This window comes from Eptesicus fuscus, chromosome 6 (assembly GCF_027574615.1).
Source record: "Eptesicus fuscus isolate TK198812 chromosome 6, DD_ASM_mEF_20220401, whole genome shotgun sequence".
Classification (NCBI taxonomy): domain Eukaryota; kingdom Metazoa; phylum Chordata; class Mammalia; order Chiroptera; family Vespertilionidae; genus Eptesicus; species Eptesicus fuscus.
In genome coordinates, this window is record NC_072478.1 from 78,356,476 (window position 1) to 78,378,229 (window position 21,754).

General features: G+C 38.2%; 1 protein-coding gene and 1 pseudogene across 2 annotated transcripts in view; one reads left to right on the forward strand and one right to left on the reverse strand.

The window, feature by feature from the left end:
- CTNNA1 (catenin alpha 1) overlaps positions 1–21,754 on the forward strand; it is a 202,031-nt gene that overhangs the window by 43,678 nt on the left and 136,599 nt on the right. For both annotated transcript variants that reach the window (XM_054717899.1, XM_008141738.3), the window contains exon 3: positions 1,420–1,615. In XM_054717899.1, coding sequence (XP_054573874.1) covers positions 1,420–1,615 — 196 coding nt within the window. The remainder of the gene's footprint in view (positions 1–1,419; positions 1,616–21,754) is intronic.
- On the reverse strand, positions 16,973–21,307 carry LOC103289471 (U1 small nuclear ribonucleoprotein C-like; annotated as a pseudogene).

The following is a 21,754-nucleotide window of genomic DNA, read 5'->3' on the forward strand; positions in this document are numbered from 1 at the left end:
CAATCTGGGACTGCTGGCTCCCAACTGCTTGCCTGCCCAACTGCTTGCCTGCCTGCCTGCCTGCCTGCCTGCCTGCCTGATTGCCCCTAACTGCTTCTGCCTGCCAGCCTGATCACCCCCTAATTACTCCTCTGCCAGCTTGATCTATGCCTAACTGCTCTCCTGCCGGCCTGATCACCCCCAACTGTCCTCCCCTGGCAGCCTGGTCGCCCCCAACTGCCCTTTCCTGATGGCCCGTTCGCCCCCAACTGCCCTCCCCTGCTGGCCTGGTCGCCCCAACTGCCCTCCCCTGCAGGCCTGGCTGCCCTCAACTGCCCTTGCTCCCCTGCAGGCCCGGTCGCCCCCAATTGCCCTCCCCTGCTGGCCTGGCTGCCCCTAACTGCCCACTGCCCTTCCCTGTAGGCCTGGTCACCCCTAACTTCCCTCTCCTGCCGGCCCAGTAGCCCCCAATTGCCCTCCCCTGCAAGCCTGGTCCCCCCCAACTGCCCTCCCTCCCCTGTAGGCCTGGTTGCCCCTAACTGCCCTCCCCTGCTTGCCTGATTGCCCACAACTGCCCTCCCCTGCCGGCCATCTTGTGGTGGCCATCTTGTGACCATATGGGGGCAGCCATTTTGTGCGAGGGTGTGACGGTCAATTTGCATATTACCTTTTTATTATATAGGATTATTATATAGGATATGTATTTATGATGGTTACTGTTCTTGGACTCAACACCATTGTGATAGACTACTTTGGGCAGTTGTTCCTTTCTTAAGGTTCTTCACTAATTAATTGCTGATATTTGTGTGAAGAAACTGTAAAAAGATTTCATAAGTAAGTTATCTTAAAACATTTTGCACAGGTTGAAAATGGGAAAAACGTGACTTTTAGATAAAACTGAATTCATTGTTGACCTCTTTCTGGAACTCTTTTAAAAAAAATTGAATTTGTTGTGGTGCCATTTGTTAATAAGATTATACAAGTTTCAGGTATACAATTCTATAATACATCATCTGTATATTGTATTGTGTGTTCACCACCCTAAGTTAAGTCTCTTTTCATCACTATTTATCCCCTTTACCCTGTTCTACTCCTCCTGACCCCCTGCAACTTCTTAATGACACAAGAGTAGAGATTTCTAACTTGTTTCTAGTCAGTTTTTAATTTATAAGATAACGAAAAAATCTAATATTCATGTTTGAGGAATTAAAGTATTTTTTATCTTCTACATGAGAGCTAAATTATTTGAGAAACTAGAGTATCATTGCTGTATACTTTAAACATGGAGAGAGTTGTATGTTATTTTTTAATGCTTGATGAAATGTCATAAATGTGATACTTGTTATGAATAATTTATTTTTGCTATTTTGAAGATATTAGTCTTTCTGTTATTTTTATTTTAATTGACTGTAGTTTAATTTTTAAAAATGCAACTTTTAGGTTACGACTCTGGTAAACACCAATAGTAAGGGGCCCTCTAATAAGAAGAGAGGTCGTTCTAAGAAGGCCCATGTTTTGGCTGCATCTGTTGAACAAGCAACTGAGAATTTCTTGGAGAAAGGGGATAAAATTGCAAAGGAGAGTCAGTTTCTCAAGGAGGAGCTTGTGGCTGCTGTAGAAGATGTTCGAAAACAAGGTAGGTTAATATTGCTTTTTATATATAGAGGGGCAGTCCTTTTTAGAAAATCCTGGAAGGTGACTTTTTGTGGTCAGTATTTTCATTCTTAATGTTTGCCAGTTGCTCTAATTAATCATATTCAGTTATTGGAGATATATTAAGTTGTACTGGCTTAAATTTTAATCAGGAGAAATAGTAACAAAGGAACAAATTTTTTTGGAGAATTTGAATTCACTTCTAATGGGTATCCCAAGTAAAAGTTGAGTCTTAGAAATGTTGTCAATTTGATAAAAAATAAATGGGGCAGAAGTTTACATGTCATTCTATGCAGTATCTCTTTTTAGTTCATGCTGAAGACATAGGGTTGATAAAATGTAAAAATGTCCAACAATTCTGGAAATACCATAGATATTGCCCCATTCTGTCAGACTGATATGTAACATTAGTCACACATATTTGCGCTGGTTTGAAATAAACTGAATCTGGGCTTAAAAAATCATATTTTGGGGAACTTAGAATTAATAGAAGGTGAAATTATAACCCACAAGTTAACTACCAGAAATTAACTATTAGAAAAGCTATCATCACTGTGATGTTACAAATCATAAGAAGACTTTAAATGTGACAGATTACCTTCTTGTCATCTGTAGTACTGTGTTAAATTTGTGTTCCAGCAGGGGACTTCAGCAAAGACCTAGCTTCCTGTAGGGCTGTTGGATATCAACTAAGGTGAACTGAATCCCTATTCCATGCAGTGCTTTACTGGCCTTTGTGAGCACCTCATTGGATCTCTGATGGCTCTCAGCAATGTGCATGCATTGTCCATTGGAGTCTTAATGTCAAATTCATCCCTGTCAGTACCCCAAAAGGGACAATGCATTAAATGGGCGATGCTGTCTTTAGTTGTTCTGAAGTGGTAAACTAAATATATTTCTCAGTTTTTAGGTTGAAGATAAGTATTTCTCATACTGCAAATGATGAGATTATTTAAATTCCATAATACTAGCTAATTGGATGTATTAGTTTCCCAGGGCTGCAATCCTATATAATAAAAGCGTAGTATGCAAATTGTCCCCTTGACCGGGAGGTCATCTGGGAATTTGACCAGGTGGCGGGGCTGGCTGGGGGAAGGGAGGGAGGCCCTGGCCGGCAGCTGCTAGGGACCCTACCAGTGCACGAATTTCGTGCACTGGGCCTTTATTCTCTATAATAAAAGCCTAAGCGACCGTTATAGCCAAATGTCCAGAACAACCTGTTGCTATGAAGCGCACTGACCACCAGGGGGCAGATGCTCAATGCAGAAGCTGCCCCCTGGTGGTCAGTGTGCTCCCACAGGGAGAGCGCCGCTCAGCCAGAAGCTGGGCTCACAGCTGATGAGCGCGCAGTGTGCAGTGGCGGTGGCGGGAGCCTCTCCTGCCTCCGTGACAGTGCTAAGGAGCAGTGAGCCGAGTGGTAAGGAGCATGAGCATGAGCAGGCATGAGGTAAGGAGCAAGGGGTCCCGGCCTGGAGAGGGTGCAGGCCAGGCTGAGGGACTCGCCCCCCTCCCCTCCAGTGCACAAATTTTGTGCAGCAGGCCTCTAGTAACATATAAGTTACTACAAACGATGGCATAGAGCAACAAATTTATTCTCTCACATATCTGTTGGCCAGATGTATGAAATCAATGTGTCAGGGTTGACTATTTCTTGGGGGCTCAGAGGAAGAATCTTGCCATTCTTTTTCCTAGCTTCTGGTGGTTCCCGGCATCTTTGGTGTTCCTTGGCTTGTATACATATTGCTTCAGTCTCTGCCTTCGTTGCCATATGGCATTCTTCCTGTGGGTCATGATCAAAGTTCCCTGGATAAGAACATCAGTTATTGAATTAGGGTTCACCCTAATCTAGTATAACCTCATTTTAACTTGATTGTGTCTGCATAGACCCTATTTCCAAATAAGTCCACTTTCACAGCTTCAGGGTGGACACAAATTTTATGGGACGCAATTCAATCCAGTAGGGTGGGTTTTGAATTAATTCGTTTTAAAGCAGTTTAGTTGTCTGGTTCAAGATAATTTTTGAGCTTTTTGTTGAGAAGCTCAGGATGGCTTTTACTTCATTATTTTCTGTGTGAAAGTTTTACTCTCCAGGCCTTCTTGCTTCTTGTAATGAAACTTACAGTAATGTTAACAGATGAATTTGGTCAAGTGTTCGTTGAGTCTAGTGACTAAGATATTTATTTTCAAACTACATTTAATTGTAGCTGGCAACTTTTTCATTCTTTTAGTATTCCTTGGTTCAGAAGATTCTCTGATGCAAATCTGTAGCAATCATGGTAACAATACATGTACTCCCTGCCCCCAGTTTTCGATGCATATCTAAATTATTTTTTGTTTTTTTTTTTAAAAATATATTTTATTGATTTTTCACAGAGAGGAAGGGAGAGGGATAGAGAGTTAGAAACATCGATGAGAGAGAAATATCGATCAGCTGCCTCCTGCACACCCCCTACTGGGGATGTGCCTGCAACCAAGGTACATGCCCTTGACCGGAATCGAACATGGGACCCTTCAGTCTGCAGGCCAACGCTCTATCCACTGAGCCAAACCGGCCAGGGCTAAATTATTTTTTGTTAATTGTTATTTTTATTTATATTTAAGGTAATCTTGTGCAGAAATAATCAAGTTAAGATGAGGTCATACTGGATATTTTTTCCATTGATTTCTAGAGAGAGTGGAAGCTAGATTTTTTTCCAGTTTTTTTTAAAATTTTTTTTAGGTTTTACAGTTTTATATTTTACATTTAAGCCTGTAATTTATTTTGAGTTAAATTTTGGGTAATGTGAGGTTTAGGTCAAATTCTTTTTCCCCCTCAGTGGACATCCAGTTATTCCAGTACTCTTTGTTGAAAAGACTATCTTTTCTCCATTGAATTGCTTAACACCCTTGTTAATAATCAGTCAGCTGTACCTGTGTGGGATTATTTCTGGGTTTTCTTTTTGTTTCATTGATAAGTGTGTTTTTCCCTCTGCCAGTACCCTACAATCTTTTTTTTTTTTTTTTTAGTACCATACAATCTTTATTGCTGTAGCTATGTGAGTGTTAGAATTGGATAGAGTGATTCTACCTACGTATTCTTTTTTTCTAAATTGTTTTAGCTATTCTAGTTCTTTTGATTTTACATATGAATTTTAGATAATTTTCTATATATCTACAAAAACTGTGATTTTGATAGGAATTACATTAAATTTGTAATCAATTTGGGGAGAATTGACATTTTTACTATATTGTGTTTTCCAATTCATGAATAAAATATGTTTCTATCTGTTTAGATCATCTTTGATTTCTTTGATCAATGTTTAACATACAGGGTGGGGCAAAAGTAGATTTACAGTTTTATGTGAAACACAGTTTTATTCTTTTTTATTATTTATTAACTAGTGGCCCAGTGCACGAAATTCGTGCACCGGGGAAGGCGGGCGGGGGGTGTCCCTAGCACCGTTCTGTGCCCTCTTGCAATCCAGAACCCCCCGGGGGATGTCCGACCACCGGTTTAGGCCCAAACCTGCAGAGATCCCCTCCTCTGCTGGCCTGGTTACCTCAACTGCCCTCCCCTGCCAGCCTGATTGCCCCTAACAGCCTCTGCCTCGGCCCCCACCACCATGGCTTTATCTGGAAGGAAGTCGGATGTTCGGAAGATGGCCAGTTGACCTGGTCTAATTAGCATATTACCTTTTTAGTAGTATAGATAGATTATATAGGATGGATAGGATTGCTTAAATGGGGGAGGGTTGGTTTGAGCCTTTTTCATCAGGAGGAGATGCTCTTGGCAGACAAAAATACATAATCCCTATATCTGGACTGATAGCCAGCCATATGCACTGTACTGCCAAACCGGTCATTAAAAAAATTGAACTGCTTTCTTACACCTTACACCAAACAGCTGTTGTCCTTAACCTTTTGCACTCGGATGTTGAGTGTGACTCGACACGGTTAGCATTAGAAAAAAGGAATCGAGAAAAAAGCAAGCGAGTGCAAAGGGTTAAAACCCCTCCTCAGCCCCCCACCTTAGGTTCCGCCTTCACAGTTCACCCAGATTAGGTTCTGATTGGTTGGTTTCTATGCCAGTCAGTGTCAAAAGCTCCGCCTCCTAGGCTCACAGTTCACCCAGATTTGGTTCTGATTGGTCAGTTTCTATGCCAGTCAGTATCTCCAAGCCTATCAACGGGCCTGCTCAGCGAGGCGGGGCTGATCAGCAGCCCCAGTGGAGGCCCAAGAGAAAGAAGCGTGGCTGTTGGCCAGGCCCGGAGCAAAAGAGAGAGAGGCAAATGCTGATCAACAGCTGCCATGGAGGCTGCGGATCAGACTCTGCCTCTCTCTTACCCAGGCCTCTCTCCGGGCCTGATCCGCAGCCCCCTCGGCAGTCAGTGCTGGTTGGTCGAGCCTTCGGTCATTTTGGATGTTATGAACCCTGGGTTTTTATATATTAGGACTATTGTATTATTTTCTGTATGAACAACTGTAAACCTACTTTTGCCCCACCCTATATAAGTCTTCTACATGTTTTCTTAAATTTACACTATTTTATTTTTGAATAATTATAAATAGTATTATATATATTTAGTTTTGTATTCCCTTTCAAGTCCTTGGCTACATGCATTTGCATTTTACTCTAGTTTTAAATCTAGCTTTGATATCATTTTATTATTTTCTTTTAAAAAATTTAACATGAATTTCAGGCATTTTAAAGTGATTTAGTATAACCGTGGAATTTATAATATTTAAAATTATACATTTTCTATTGCATCATTGCTCTATTATTAGACTTAAATGTTTTTATGTTTTAGATATAAATTATTAATGCTGTAGTGAGTGAATACCATGTATATATAGTGCTATACTTCCTTTAAAAAAAATCTTCAAGGTATGTTTCCGGAGTAGGAATATAGGGCAGAATCTTTTTTACAAATGAAAGTAAATTCACTTACAAGACAGTGCACAAATCAGTATACAGTTTGAAGTTTTACATATATGTCTACCTATAATTACCATTCACAAAATTTCTTTAGAAATATAGGTTTTAGGGCTTTTTAAATGTATTAGTAAATTATTCTCTAGTAGAGCTATATCTTCAATGTGTTAATGTTCACATATTTCCAGTTATAAGTAACAGAAATTCAACTTGTTTATGTAAGACTTGTTTACTCAAAAAAGGGAATTTATAGGCCTTTGTATGTCATTGGGAATCCCAGTACAGTATGTCCTTAATTAACATCATTGATAGGTTCTTGGAAACTCTGATTTTAAATGAAACAACATGTAATGAAATCAGTTTTACCATAGGCTAATTGATATAAATTAATAAGAGTTAAATTCTGTGACATATTTCTAGTCACAAAAGCACCATCAAACTTCTAAGACCCAAAACACTTCTAATATTAAACACTTCTAAATAAATATGAGTTATACATACATTTTAGAAAGATTAATAAAAACAAGAGAATTATTTTCCAAACGGCTTATTTCATTTCAGAATTGTGGGTGGTTGAATTCTTTACTGGCAGCTCAGGGTGCAAGGTGGGACCCACCCTGGACAGGATGCCCTCCATTTCCAGGTCATTCACACCCATACCCACATCCACTCAGACTGGGACTTTGTAGATGCATTAATTTACCTCTTGTGCATATCTTTGGGATGTGGGAGAAAGCGGGAGTATGCAGAAAAAACCCATGTGGACGTGGGGAGATGTGCAAATTCCACACAGCAGTGGCCTTGGCTGGGAATAAAACATTTTCTTTTTTTTTAATCAACGCTATAATGAACCAACATTGAACAAAACAACATTTTTGAGTACCTGTAGATATTGAGAAGAGACATGGCTAGATGTGACTGACTCAGATATGAGGCTTTCTTCATGACTTGCCTCCATGTATTTCAGTTTACTTCTATTTTCATATGTAAATATGGACAGGATGCCCACCTCTAGTCTGAAGTGGTCATCCTAGCTTTGTTATCCCAGCAGAAAAAAGACCTTTTCTTCCTCAGTGTCTATATCTTGGTCCTAGAGGGGACTGGTTAGCTTTGCTTGGGTTTTGCTCAGCACTGAACCAGTTTCTATTGCTATAGGAGACTGATTAGCCAGACTGGATCACATGCTCACGCCAGCAGATAAGAACTGGCAGTGGGGAGAGGTAAAGTAAAATGATGTTGAATAGAAACAAATTGTCCTTGACAAGTAATGGGATAGTCCATTAAACATTTTTTTTTGCTATCTTTATAGGTGTAAAATGTTATTAAATTTTTAAAAAATTTGGAGCTAATTGATACAATATCTTCATGTTTTTTAGTTAATACTAGAGGCCCAGTGCAGGAATTTGTGCACGGGTGGGGTCTGGCCAGCTCAGCCCCAATCGGGGCAGATTGGGCCAGGGCCCATAGGGAGGAGGAGATGGCGGGAGGTTGGCCAGCCAGCCCTCTTGGGGTGGGGAGTGCGATCAGGGGTGGGGCGGCCAGGGGGAGGGGCTACAGGAGGTTGGCCACCCAGCCCCAGCGCCAATTGGGGTGGGGGGTGCGATCAGGGGCGGGCCGGCTGGGGGGAGGGGCTGCGGGCCTATAGTGGTGAGGCAGGCTGATCAGGCTATAGTGGTGGGGCTGGCTGGGGGAAAGGGAGGGGGTGTTTGGCCGGTGGCCTGCTCTTGATCTGAGTGGGAGAGACTGATCAGGGGCAGGCTGGCAGCGGGGAGGGGCCTCGAGGCTGGCCGGCCAGCCCCATCCCTGGGTGTCATATTGACTGTTCATTATGGTCGTTATGGCCCTTATGGTCGCTGGCTTTATATATATGTGTGTGTGTGTATATATATATATATATATATATACATATATATGTATATATATATATGAATGAAACGTATTGGTGCTTGTGAGAGCCTTAGGGTATCTATAAGCAGTAGTGCTCCTTTGTTGATTTGTTACTTTTCTTACTGATTGTAATTCTACCAGATTTTCAGAAATTGAGACAAGGCCTATTGGCTAATAGATTGGTATTGCAGAGGTCGGATTAACTTGGAGTTGAAAATCAAGACATGATTGCTTGTGTCTGTAATGGTTTTAAGGGTGGGACCAGATTTATGGTAGTCTGGAAAAGGTGGTAGAATTCTGTTGAATAGAGCAAGGATTGTAGCTAAAGCCAGTGACTTTTACTGCCTCTCAGGCTATTTGGTTTGAGTTTTCTTCCATGAAAACTGCCATACCACTAATCACAACCTGTCACCTCTCATGTATGTACTGTTATTTACATGGTAGACAACATGAAAACATCTGGATAATTCACTGCAGCCTCTTCTCCAATATTGAAAAAACATTTAATAGTGACACCTACATATACTTTCTCTCCAAATGGCTAGAAGGTGAAAGTAAATTCCTCGTCCAATAAATAGAAAGCAAATACTTTAATGCTTGGCTTGTAGTTTCCCCCTTTTCATGTCTATTTATGTTTAGGCACTATTTATCTTAAGATTTTTTTGAAAGTATTCTTTTCAGGTTTCGGTTTTCAGATCATTATTTCATTTTAGGTAAACTTTGATTATAGTGAAAGTGCATTGTTTTTGAGTAGAAGTAGGACTTCAGATCCCTGAGAACAATCAATGTTATTCAATACTAAGTCTCAATCGTTACAAGAACTTTTTTTTTTCTTCTGTAGAAAGTGTCTTGTCATTTTTAGAGCAAGAAAGCATTATTTATTGGTCTACTAAAACAGTAGAGTTAAAACTATTGAGTTTGGTAGCATCTGTGTTATCTTAACAGCTATAGTTGATTGACGAGCATATGCTTTAATGATCTTATTGCACAGATAACTTCTTAGCTTTTTAAATCTTGAAAGCACAGAATTACCCAGTCAGTTAAAACTGATGGTCTCTTAGGACATTGTCATAAAGAAGGGATAGGCAATGAGGGTTTTTAATTGATACTAATTAAGAGACATTCTTTTATATATTTCAGTAATTGTGTAGTGAACTTGATGACATAGATGCTATCTTCCTTGGTACAGCTTCAATTATTTCTATATAGGGAGAAAAAACCCACACATATGGAGAGAGAGAGTGTGTGTGTACATATATAAGTATGTGTGTATGTATATGTTTGTGGATATATATATATATATATATATACACACACACACACACATATATATATATATATATATATATATATATATATATATATTCATTATGAATCTTGGCAAGGCAGTTTTAAGGAAAATGATAAATTTTATCCTTGACAAAAGGATGGATATTGAGCACAAGCTGTCAAGTCTTGAGGCATAATTTTCTCCCTGGCAACTGACTAGAGTCAGATTGAGGGATGTGAAAATTGGTAGCCTGTCCAATGCAGGTGTTGACAGCTTCAGACTGATATACTCACATCTAATATAGGCAGCCTGGAAGATAGATGTTAAAAGGCAGATGTGATCAGGACAAAGCAGCTGTCAGTGATTGTTTGAGAGGTAGGAGACAGAGTAGAGTCTGGGTTTGCTAAGTTTATGGCAAAGACTTGAAATATAGCTTTGAGGAGCTTTGTGTGGGTGTGTGAGAGAGATTGCATTTTAATTTGTCTGGTCTTGTTAGTGTGGTTTTAATCAGGTTGGCGCTATGAGCTTGATCTTATATATGGGCTCTTGAATATTTCACAGGAGAAAAATGACAAGTATTCCTACCCTAGAATGTTGAGTATGGGTTTCAAAAAGTGTTAATAATAATGCTCTGGAAGAGCAATAGCAAAGAAAGATTTAACATTTTGAAAAAGCTTAAAGTTAAGTTAATTGGGATTTCAGATTAGTGTAATCACAAGAAATTAAACCTAACAAGAAAGCAGCTGATTTTTCTCATACTCTTATTGCTTTTGAGTTCTGGTTTCTCATTTGTTATCCTGCCTTTTCCCCTTGCCATCTTGGTAGATTTTTCATCCTGTTTTCTCCTCTTACTTTTGTGGATACCTCTTCATGTGATCCCCTAATGGCTGGGTCTGTTGTAAAGAAGTGCTCCCACTCCAGTTCCTGCCCTTCATATGTTCCTGAAGACTGTGATTCATTTACCACTTGTTCATTATTGACCCCCATTCCTCCACTGTCACAATTTAATCCATTTTCTTTTGCTCTTCATTTAACCTGAGCAGGAGAAACTAAATGTAAATTCCAAAAAATCATTAGCTGGTTGCCATTCAGGTGTTTTATGTCTTAAAGTTGTCTGTCTAACTTAAACTGTAAGTCTCTAGAGTGGGTGGAGGCTGTATTTTCTTTGACTTGGGATGTGTCAAGGATGCTGTCTGTTTTCTGGATCACTACCCTTGTGTGAGCATATGCTGCTCTGCAGAGACTCGAGTTCTGGTGTAGCCGGCTTGGAAGTGAGGAAAGGAAAATGAACTTACTAGATTTTAATGTTTGCTGTGATTTTGAAATTGTTCCTCTTTTTTTTTTGTTTTTGTTTATCTTGTAAAACTCACAAAAATAACACTAACCAGGATAATAATACTACAGCAAGTAATATTATTGCCTGGTATCCAATGTACCTGAGGAAGTTATCTCAGGTATTACAATTTTGACTTTGACATGACTTCAATCATGATATTGCAGTAACGTCTACTAGTTAATTTCTTAAGAAAGTGATTCCCAAGTTGAAATGCATGTTATGCATTTATTTGCATGTGTAATCAGAAAGTAAGTGCCTCTCTGGAGTGTTTCTGAATAACAGTAGGGCATGCTTGAATTAGTAGGAGAACATGAATGTGTGTGGTACTCTTATTTTAATGTTTTTGATAAAATCAATCTACTCTGTTGACTGTTAAAAGTCGGAATTTTTAAGCTCTGTTCCTTACTGCCACGGGATGGGGATGTAGGTTAAGAGTTTTTCTGGGTGTGTTTTGAACAGATTCTAATGGGCTTTTAAATGTTTATTTCCTGGGTTGATTTTTCAAAAGCTAAACATTGACACCCCAGTCAAGTTCTCTTAAAGCGTCTTTTAGGAATTCTTTGAATTGTCATTTTATCTATAATTGTGGAGGTATCATATAGGGGTCTTTGGTTTTTGCCAAATATCCCCCATTGATGAATGGAAAGGCAAAGGTGGAAAGGATTAAATGTTTTATTCAGATTCATCATCATGTTACAGGGCATGCGGGTTACGCCAGATAAAGATCACCATTTGGTTCCTTCCCATAGGACTATGAAATTTGTTATTCTTTGCAACTATATTGCCAGTTTATCTTAATTGACAAGTGTGGAAAATGTCTTATTACCAGACCATGGAAAATGAATTTTAAAAATTGGGGAAGAAGGGAGGGGAAGGGAGTGGGACAGCTTGGGAAATGGGTATTAATTCTTCATCTTGGAGTAGCAAATAATTTTGTGAAGCCTTGGCCCTGTCAGTTTATTATTTTGTAAAGTAAAAGTTGGTGGAATGATAAAAATAGTTGTGTCATTTTCTGATGAGATCCTAAACTTAATCAGATGTATTTAAGAGAATTTGGTGTAAAGTAGTTTAATGAGTGGAGATAAAGCACTAAAAAAGTAACTTTCAAGAATTAGGAATCCCATGATAGAGAAGTTTTAGGTATTCAAAATCCAGGGCTGAATTGTTTTTTATTTTCTATTGTGTAAAAAGATGCTAAGCCATTAAATATGGGAGTTGGGGGCAGTGTTATAACAGACTTACCTATGATGTTGCTTGTTGGCTTGCTCTGTTGTTTTTTTTTCCCTTTCCTCTGGCTATTCCCTAGGTAGAATTGAAAACATTTCTTTTTAAACAAAAGTAATTTTCTGCAGTATACATGCTTTTAATAGTAAGAGCAAAAAGAAGAAAATAAAAATCAGCTATGATTTTTGTTACCCAGAGGTGAAACCAATGTTTAACATTTTGGTCTAAACCCTTTCAGTTTTTTTTAATGAATATATTCATGTGGATGGAAAAATGTTTTGCTCCATTTTATCATTTTTTTTTCACTCAATGGATCCTGAACATCTTTCATTATTAATTTTCCTTCAATGGATCCTGAACATCTTTCAATATTAATTTTCCTACAATGTAATTTTTAAAATATATGTATTTTTTTAAGAAAAATGATCTTAAATATAATATTACATGCAATAAACAATATTTCAAGAAAAAAGATTTTAAGTATAATATAATTACCAAAAGTGTACTAACATAGTATGATATCACAAAAGTTGTAGGAAATATTAAAAACCTGCAAATAACAGGATTACTTCTATTATATTCTAAAATATATATATACTAGAGGCCTGGTGCACGAAATTTGTGCATGGGGGGGGTGTCCCTCAGCCCAGCCTGGACCCTCTCTAATCTGGGACCTTCGGGGGATGTCCGACTGCCGGTTTAGGCCCGATGACTGAATAATATCCTCTACAGAGTAATACGACTTAAGGACTCTTTTGAACTAGAAAAACCAAAGAGTTCTCTAATGTTATGGTCAGAGTTTTATTCACTTTTCAAATATTTAAAAGGAGTGTGGTAAATAGGACAGTTTTTATTATACTTTATTTTTATTATTTATTGTGAATATTTTTATTTATTTAAGAGAGGAAGGGAGAGGGAGAGAAAGATAGAAACATTAATGATGAGAGAGAATCCTTCATCGGCTGCCTCATACATGCCCCACACTGGGGAATGAGCCTTCAACCCCAGGCATTTGCCCTGACTGGGAATTGAACCGTGACCTCCTGGTTCATAGGTTGACACTCAATCACTGAGCCACACTGGCTGGGCAGGACAATTTTTATTTTAAAGACTGAAGGCTGGGGAGAAATTTACTGGGGAACTTAAGTGCATGTATGTATATATGAATAGCCTGTGGACACAGATAATAGTGTAGTGAAGGCCTGGGAGGGGCAGATGAGGGGTGGGAGGGGGTCAATGAGAAAAAACAAACAGGATATCTGTAATACTTTCAACAATAAAGATAAATTAAAAAAAATGACTTTGGTAAAAAATAAAAGGCTGAGGGCTGTAATTGATAACAAGTGTAGTATGAGATATTTGAGGAGAAAAAAACTTTAAAAATCATTTTAAGGGAAAGAGATAAAAGAAACTTGAGCAAGGGCATCTGGGAAATCTGTGGGAGAAGAGGAATTAGAATTCCACTTATGGCCATGAAATTGATTCTGAAATGAATAAATAATTTGAACATGTTGCTTCTGTCATTTCCACACAAGGCTGTTTTTTGCTGCTTCTCAAAAGCATATTCAGGTGGATGTCTACAAATATCTTTGTTGGATTTGACAATTGATAATAGTATGCTCTCATAAAATGTTTTATTTAAGAAATGTCTACTTAAAGTGTCTATAACAGTTGAACTTCTACAGCAACTAAACAAAATATAAAGACATGTGATTGGGCTGCATATGCCCCTTCCCCCTTATTTTACCACTTACCCATATTTTAGATAAGTGTTCAAGACAGCTGATTCACAAAGCTTTCATATTTCATAATGTAGGCTATTTTTACTTTTTCTTTTTGCAGTGACTCTTAATTGCTATGAGTTTTTTATACCGTGGGAAAAAAAGAAGAAATTTTGTATATAGACATTTTGAGTGATTTAGGTTATTCCTTTCTAGGAAACCCTGAGTTTTATGTATCATAGACATGAATTAAAGATATTTTACATTTTTTGATCATTTAAAAACTTTTTTTTAGTGTGTGTGTGTGTGTGTATAATAGAAAATTTAAGGAAAGCACATGAACATAAACAGCAGGAAATAATTACCCATCAGGCTATGTCACCTAGTGATATAATACCTCTGTTAATATTGTGTTTATTGGTGTGGTCTTCTTTATCCCATCTTTATAACATAAACACATTGTGTTCCCCAGTCTCATTGTGCAGTATAAATTGTCCCATATCTGCAATTTAAGGTGCAAATAAAAATTTTCCTCATTAATAAAGATACATGGAATGGGTAGATTACGTACTTTACAGAAGATAAGCCATGTTCCTCTGCTGGGCTGACAAAATTCTTATATTTTTTTCTGGACCTCAAGTTAGAAATGAACATATTAGAAGTATCCTTAGTATTATTTTGCCCTATCTATTGGATCTCCTTGGAGGACTTTTGATTTTCATAGCTGGGACCCTCCCTGTGGCATTGTGGTTGGGAGCTATTCTTATAGAATGATATGAACTTTTTTGTATGTGGAGTTGTAAATGGGATAGGTGAGGCAGACTACAAGTTGCTAAAAACAGGAAGGAACCTCAGGTTGGCTTAATTCCTTAAAAAAAAAAAAAAGATGGAAAAGTTAATGCCCAGCAAGTAGAACTACTGTAAGTCAAGCTTTGTTTGTAGCTATTACCAGAAAAGGACCAGTTAGTTTTTACTAGTACTTTATGCACTATGGAAAATGAGTGAAGGAGGCTCCCTCTTTACTGCTTCAACATTACAAATTAAAAGCTAGTTTTTCCTTCATGCTTTAGGAAAATTGCCAGCATGACTTTATTTCTGAAAATGTAAGAAACAATTGGTGTATGTACAATGATCATGTCCTGAATAAATTTGAGAATTGAAGATAGTAGGTAGTGTGAAAGCGGCATGGAAGTATTTGTTGAGCTTCACATTTATTACCTCATTTAATTTTCAAAACAACCCAGTGAGGTGGCAGATGGTATTCTCATTTTATGGAAAACAGGTAGAGATAAAGCAACCGAAAGGAACACAGCTGACAAATAATCAAGTTGGGATTCAGATCCAATTCCAATACCTTGTTTTATCTGTACCAGTGTTCTGGGAGAATAATGGACAGTTGTCTCTTGAACAACACGAAGATTAGGGGCACTGACCCGTATGCAGTCAAATCTGCGTATAACATTTGTCTCCCCCAAAACTTAGTTGTCTCTGGTATCTGCTGGGTATTGGTTCCAGGACCCCTGGCACAGAAACCAAAATCCGAGGATGCTCAAATCCTCTATATAAAATGGCATAGATCAGTGCATACAATTTTTCTTATCCATGGACTCCCAACTGCAGATTGGAACAGTGCAGGTATTTATTGAAAAAAAAAAAAAAAAAAGTCACATTTACGTGGACCTGTGCAAACCCTTGTGTAAGGGTCAATTGTATATTCATTAACATTACTTTGTGACATTATTTGTTTTAAAGGAGCAGCATAATAGAATATCTCATGTTTCCTAGGCTCATTTTTAAAAAGAAAAACCAAGCTTTTTTTATTTTTACTGTCTATCTCTCATGCACACACACTCCTACAGTTTTCAGACCTGTCCTTTCCTTATAACTTTATAAAAAGTTGGATTGCTTTGAAGAGAATTCACTCAAGATATTTGATGCTTTAGAGAGGTCTTGATCTTGTCCTGTTCTAATGTAGAACTCTGTGTTTTTTTTGTTTACTTCCTTTACAATTGCCTTTTGTCCTTGTTTTGCTTCAGAGGAACTTAACTTTTGTCTTCAGCTTAGTGAGGGAAGAATGCCAGCATATAGGTATGTTGACAGATCTGATTTCATGACAGATAGAACAATAGTAGTGGTTTCTTAAGTTTTATCTTCTTAATGTCTTAGTTAATACCAAATGCAGTGTAGTTGACTAGAGACAATTGGGACCAGGCCAGAAGACCCAGTTATATAATCAACCTTTACTGCTGATCATGTGACTGTAGACAGATTACTTGTCTTCCTCGGTTTTCCCAGTTTGCCTTTTTGTATGAGGAAATAGTGCTTTTGATAACTCTTAAAACTATGCTTAAACAAATATAAACTAGTTATATTTTATTGTTTTTAAAGGACTCTGGATTTTTTATATATATTGTGTTTTAAAAAAATATTTTTATTTCAGAGAGGAAGGGAGAGAGAAGGAAAGAGAGATAGAAACATCAATGATGAGAGAGAATCATTGATCAACTGCCTCCTGCACGCCCCCTACTGGGGATTGAGCCCACAACCCAGGCATTCATTCATTCTATAGTGAAAGAGAAATTAGAGTTGGTGGAATATGACAATTTTAGTGTCATATTACTTTTAGTGCCCTAACCAGGAATTGAACCTAGACCTCCCAGTTCATAGGTTGAAGCTCAACCACTGAGCCACACCAGCTGGGCTATATATATTGTTTGTTTGTTTGTTTTTTAACTAAAAAGAGTTGACAACTTTATTTTCACATTTCACAATACCAATGAAATTGCTTTATTTTTTGGCCCACTACTCCCCTCCAAAACTATTCTCTCTTTGATAGGAAGAGGGAGTGAATCTTCCTGTTCTTGTTTTCAGTTAGAAAACATCCAGAGTCATAGTACCATGGTGAAGTAGAACAAGTAATATAAAACTGATAGAGACTCCTGGTGAAGTAGAACAAGTAATATAAAACTGATAGAGACTCCCCTCTTTCCTTATCTGTCTGGTTGAGTCATTTCTGGCCGAGTGGGGCACTATCATGGGACTGGTGGGAGATCTCATCATTGGGGGCCCAGGCATCATTGCATGTGCCCTCCCATAGGTGGCTTCATTTCAGGAGCAGGTCCCACTGGCATCATCCCAGGAGTAGGAGGACCTAGAAGACTGGGGGTTGGGGGAGGTGGGATCATTGCCCCCTGCGGAAGGAGGAACAGAGAATGGAGTAGGAGGTATCTTTCCTTGCTGAAATGCTCGGTTGTTGTCAGTCAGGCTCTGAGCCTGCTCTTTCATCCATTTCTGATAGTAGTTTTTCACATTCTTTTTGTGTTTCCTACCAGTGCAATGTGTCTTTTTTTATAGATGAAGGGAGAGTCATGGGTGAGGCATGTATCACAGTAGTCATGATAAAACATGGACAAGTTGTTCTGCAGACCATTGGTCACTCCATTCCATGCTGCTGGAAATGACCTGTATATTTTTAACTAGAGACCCAGTGCACAAAATTTGTGCACTTGGGGGTGGGAGGGTCCCCTAAACCTGGCCTGCATCTTCTCGTAGTCCAGGAGCCCTCAGGGTATGTCCAACCGACAGCTTAGGCCTGCTTCCTATGGGGAGCGGGCCTAAGCTGGCAGTCGGACATCCTTAGCACTGCCATGGAGGCGGGAGAGGTTCCTGCCACTGCCACTGCGCTCACCAGCCATGAGCCTGGCTTCTGGCTGAGTGGTGCTCCCCCTGTGGGAGCACACTGACCACCCGGGGGAAGCTCCTGTGTTGAGTGTCTGCCCCCGGGTGGTCAGTGCGCATCATAGCGACCAGTCGTTCTGCCGTTCGGTCGATTTGCATATTAGCCTTTTATTATATAGGATATATTAAACATCTCCAGTCAATTTTAGTGTCATATTACTTTTACAGAGATGACCCTTAAGAGAAATTTGAAGTCCTTGGTTTTAGCTAGTGGCTATTTACAAATTTGTTCATCATTTTGTGAGTAGAGAAAATTTTAATGTTATTCATGAATTAAGTATTTGCCATTATTATGGCTGCAAGCTAAAAGAGATTAGAGTGGATGTAAATATATTTCATTTACTTTGTTTCTTTCAATTCCACATATTGGTTGTCATATGACCCAATATTATTTTGGAACAATATCATGCTAGCTGTCAAGGCATGAAACTTTAAGAAGAACCTGGTGGACATGAGAATTGAGAAGAAGGTGGAGGAGGAGCAGGAGGGGGAGGAGGTGGAGGAGGAGGAAGTTATAGTGAAAGAGAAATTAGAGTTGGTGGAAAATGAAGAATTAGTACAGTGAGTTAAGCAATAAACATTACATATAAAATTATTTACAAGACTTTTCACTTGTCTATTCAAATATAAGCTAGTCAATTGGAGAATTTTGATGCATTTAGTTGGATTATAGTTTTAAGAAACTACTTTAAATTCATCCAGTTCTGAAACAGTTCTTACATTTACCTCAGGTTAACACCTTTTTTTATTTCCAATAGCAACTACTTCAGTTTCTTCCACTATCCTCACCTCTTGTTTCCATTGACACCCTGCTCATTTTTTAGGAGAGTCTCATTTACTGTTTGTGAGAAAACTGAGATTCCCCCAACTGGAAGCCTCTTGTTATCTCTACTTTCACTTCTCATCTGAGAGTACAAGAATTCCTCCTCCTCATTTTATAGCTCTCACTTCCTTCTGTGGTCCTGTTATGTGTGTTCCTCTCTGTGATCTAGAGTATTCAATCTTCAATTATGTCTTTATTGTCTTTTTGCCTCCCTCTCCCCCTCAATCTATCTGTAATTCAACAGTGATAGTAGATAGCATGGGAGTGCATGCACTGTTCTAAGCACTCTGAGAACATTTGGTTTCATATCCACAGCACTCCTGGAAGGCAAATACAGATAATCCTCACCTTGCATGATTCCAGTATGCACAAATGCCACATTTTGTTTATCAATACATTAGTGGTAGATGTTTGGATTGTTCCCACATTTCATCTATTATGAGCAGTCCTGCTGTGAACTTATTCATGTATATGTTTTTTTGTGTAGACATGTTTTCAGTTCTCTTGGATATATACTTAGGAGTGGAATTGCTGGGTCACATGGTAACTCTACATTTAATCTTTTGAGGAATTTTCCAAAGTGGCTGAATCATTTTACCTTTCCTCCAATGGAATATGAAGTTTTCAATTTTCCCACATGGTCACCAACATTTCTTATTATCTGCCTTTTTGGTTATATGATGTGATATCTCATTGTGATTTTGGTGTGCTATTGGCTTATGACTATTGAACATTTTTTTATGTGCTTATTAGCCATTTATGTATCTTCTTTGGAGAGATGTGTATATAATTCCTTTGCCTTATTTTAAATTGTATTATTCATCTTTTTATTGTGGAAGTTCTTTATATGTTGTGGATACTAGATTCTTATCAGGTACATGGTTTTCAAAAATTTTCTTCCATTCTGTGGGTCTTTTCATTTTCTTGATAGTGGCCTTTGAAGCACAAAATTTTAAATTTTGATGATGTTCAATTAATCTATTTTTTCTTCTGTTTATGCTTTTGGTGTCATAGTTAAGAAACCATTGCCAGAGGTCATGAAAACATCTATCAATGTTTTCTTGTAAATGTTTTATAATTGTAGCTCCACATTTAGGTTTTGATCTATTTCAAAAGTATATGGTGTGAGGTAGGAGTCCAACTTTTTTCTTTTGCATATGGATATCCAGCTATCCTACCCCTATTTGTTGAAAAGACTATTTCTTCCCCTATTAAGTGGTATTGGCAGCCTTGTTGAAATTTAATTAACTGTATTTCTGGGTTCTCAATTGATCTGTATATATGCATTTGATTTTGTTGACCTATTTTCTCTTGCAAATTCTTCTCTTCTTCTTTTTGACAATTCATCATCTTGGTTCTCTTTGTTTCTATTGTCATAGAGTATTTCTCAAATTCACAATGTCAAGAGCTCCAGCTTTCTTTTCTTTTTAAGTTTCCCTAATTTATGTGCAGTCATATAGTGCTCTGGCTTTCTCTGCTGTCTCGGGATAACCCTAGTTTGAAACCTGTAAGTAAACTTTGATGCTTTTTTCCCCTTCACTCTTTATAGTTAAAGGTTTTCATATAATTTGACCCCTGCCTTTGTTTTTCATTTAAATTGTTTTAATCCTCACCTGAGGATTTTTTTTAATTGATTTTTTTTTTTTTTTAAAGAGGAAAAGGGGAGGGTGGGAGAGAGGGAAGAAGGGAAGGAGGGAGAGAACATCAGTGTGAAAGAGAAACATCGATTGGTTGCCTCCTATATGTGCCCCAAATGGGGATTGAACCAGAAACCTAGGTATGTGCCCTGACCGGGAATTGAACCTGAAACCTTTTGGTGCACGAGATGGTGCTCCAATCAACTGAACCACCCAGCCAGGGCTTGACCCCTCCCTTTATAATTTACTAATTTTCTTTCCTGGGCTCTCACTGTAGCTTTCTGACCTATCTCTCTGGTTAGGTTTATTGTATTACTTTTGTTAGGTTAATCCTGTGTATCTATGGCTTTGAATTTGCTCTTTGGTTCAGGGATTCTTCTTTGTATTCTCTCTATCCCCATCTTCCGTTAATTTGAGAACTCAGCTCCCAGGCATGCCTTCTTTTTATATATCTCATCTTGATAAGTGGTTATAAGAATACAAGCATTGGCATTACAAAACCTGGTTGTACCATTTACTATTAGGTGACTGTGATTAAGTTAGTTAACCTATGCTTTAGTTGTCTTATTTGTAAAGAAGGACTAATTTATATTAGCCTAACTTTCTAGGTGGTTGATATGATTAAATAAAATGTGATAGTTCCATAGAGTAGACATTTAATAAATGTTGGATATTATTATGTTGCTTTTCCTTTTGTTAAAGTGCTAATTCTTTTAGCTCCACTGCCCAAAGTCCTGCCTATCCTTGGAGGGTAGAGTCTATTTCAGAGTGCCATGTCTTCTAAAACTTGCTGGTCATTAGTATATCCTCATTTGAAACCTTGTAGTACTTTGTGCCTTTCTTACCGCTTGTATGTTAACATGCCACATGATTTCTGTATGATCACATTCCTCTTTTCTGGACTATAAATTGTTTGAAAGGAGGGATTATCTTGTTTAGCTTTGTTCACCTGGCAGTGAAATTGTTTGTTTTAGTGTGTAATAAATAAGCTCTCAATAAATAGGTGAAACTCTATTGTATCTCTTGTTTAATATTAATATTGCCTAAGGCAAAAATCTTCTTCTGTAAGGCTTTTGAGACAACTTCTATGAGTAAATAGCTTTTCCTACCATCTTTCCATAGACCATGTCCACAGTGCTATTGTACTAGTAAGTCTGATTGCATTGTGATACTTGCTAATTGAGTACAGGTGCCTTGTCTTAATTAGCTTTTAATTGTTTGCTTGTCTGTCTTTCCCCTTCCATACAGCTCCATGAGGACATGGGTTGTTTCTTTTTTTCTTTTCCCTTTTTAAAAAAAGTTATGTTTTTATTGATTTTAGAAAGAGGAAAGGAGAGAGAGGCATGCATCTATCTCTTGCCTCCTGCCCAAAGCTAGGGCATGTGCCCTGACCTGGAATTGAACCAGTGACCTCTCGGTGCAGTGGATTTCTGCACCCTTATGCCGTCTCCTTTGATTCTAATGTACAAAACAGGATGCAAAGCTGCCATTCTCTCTCAGTCTGTTGAGATTTTGCTTCCTGGCAATTGTTGTCAGTTTGGTTCAAATAAACTCATAAAAATTCTCTACAAGGT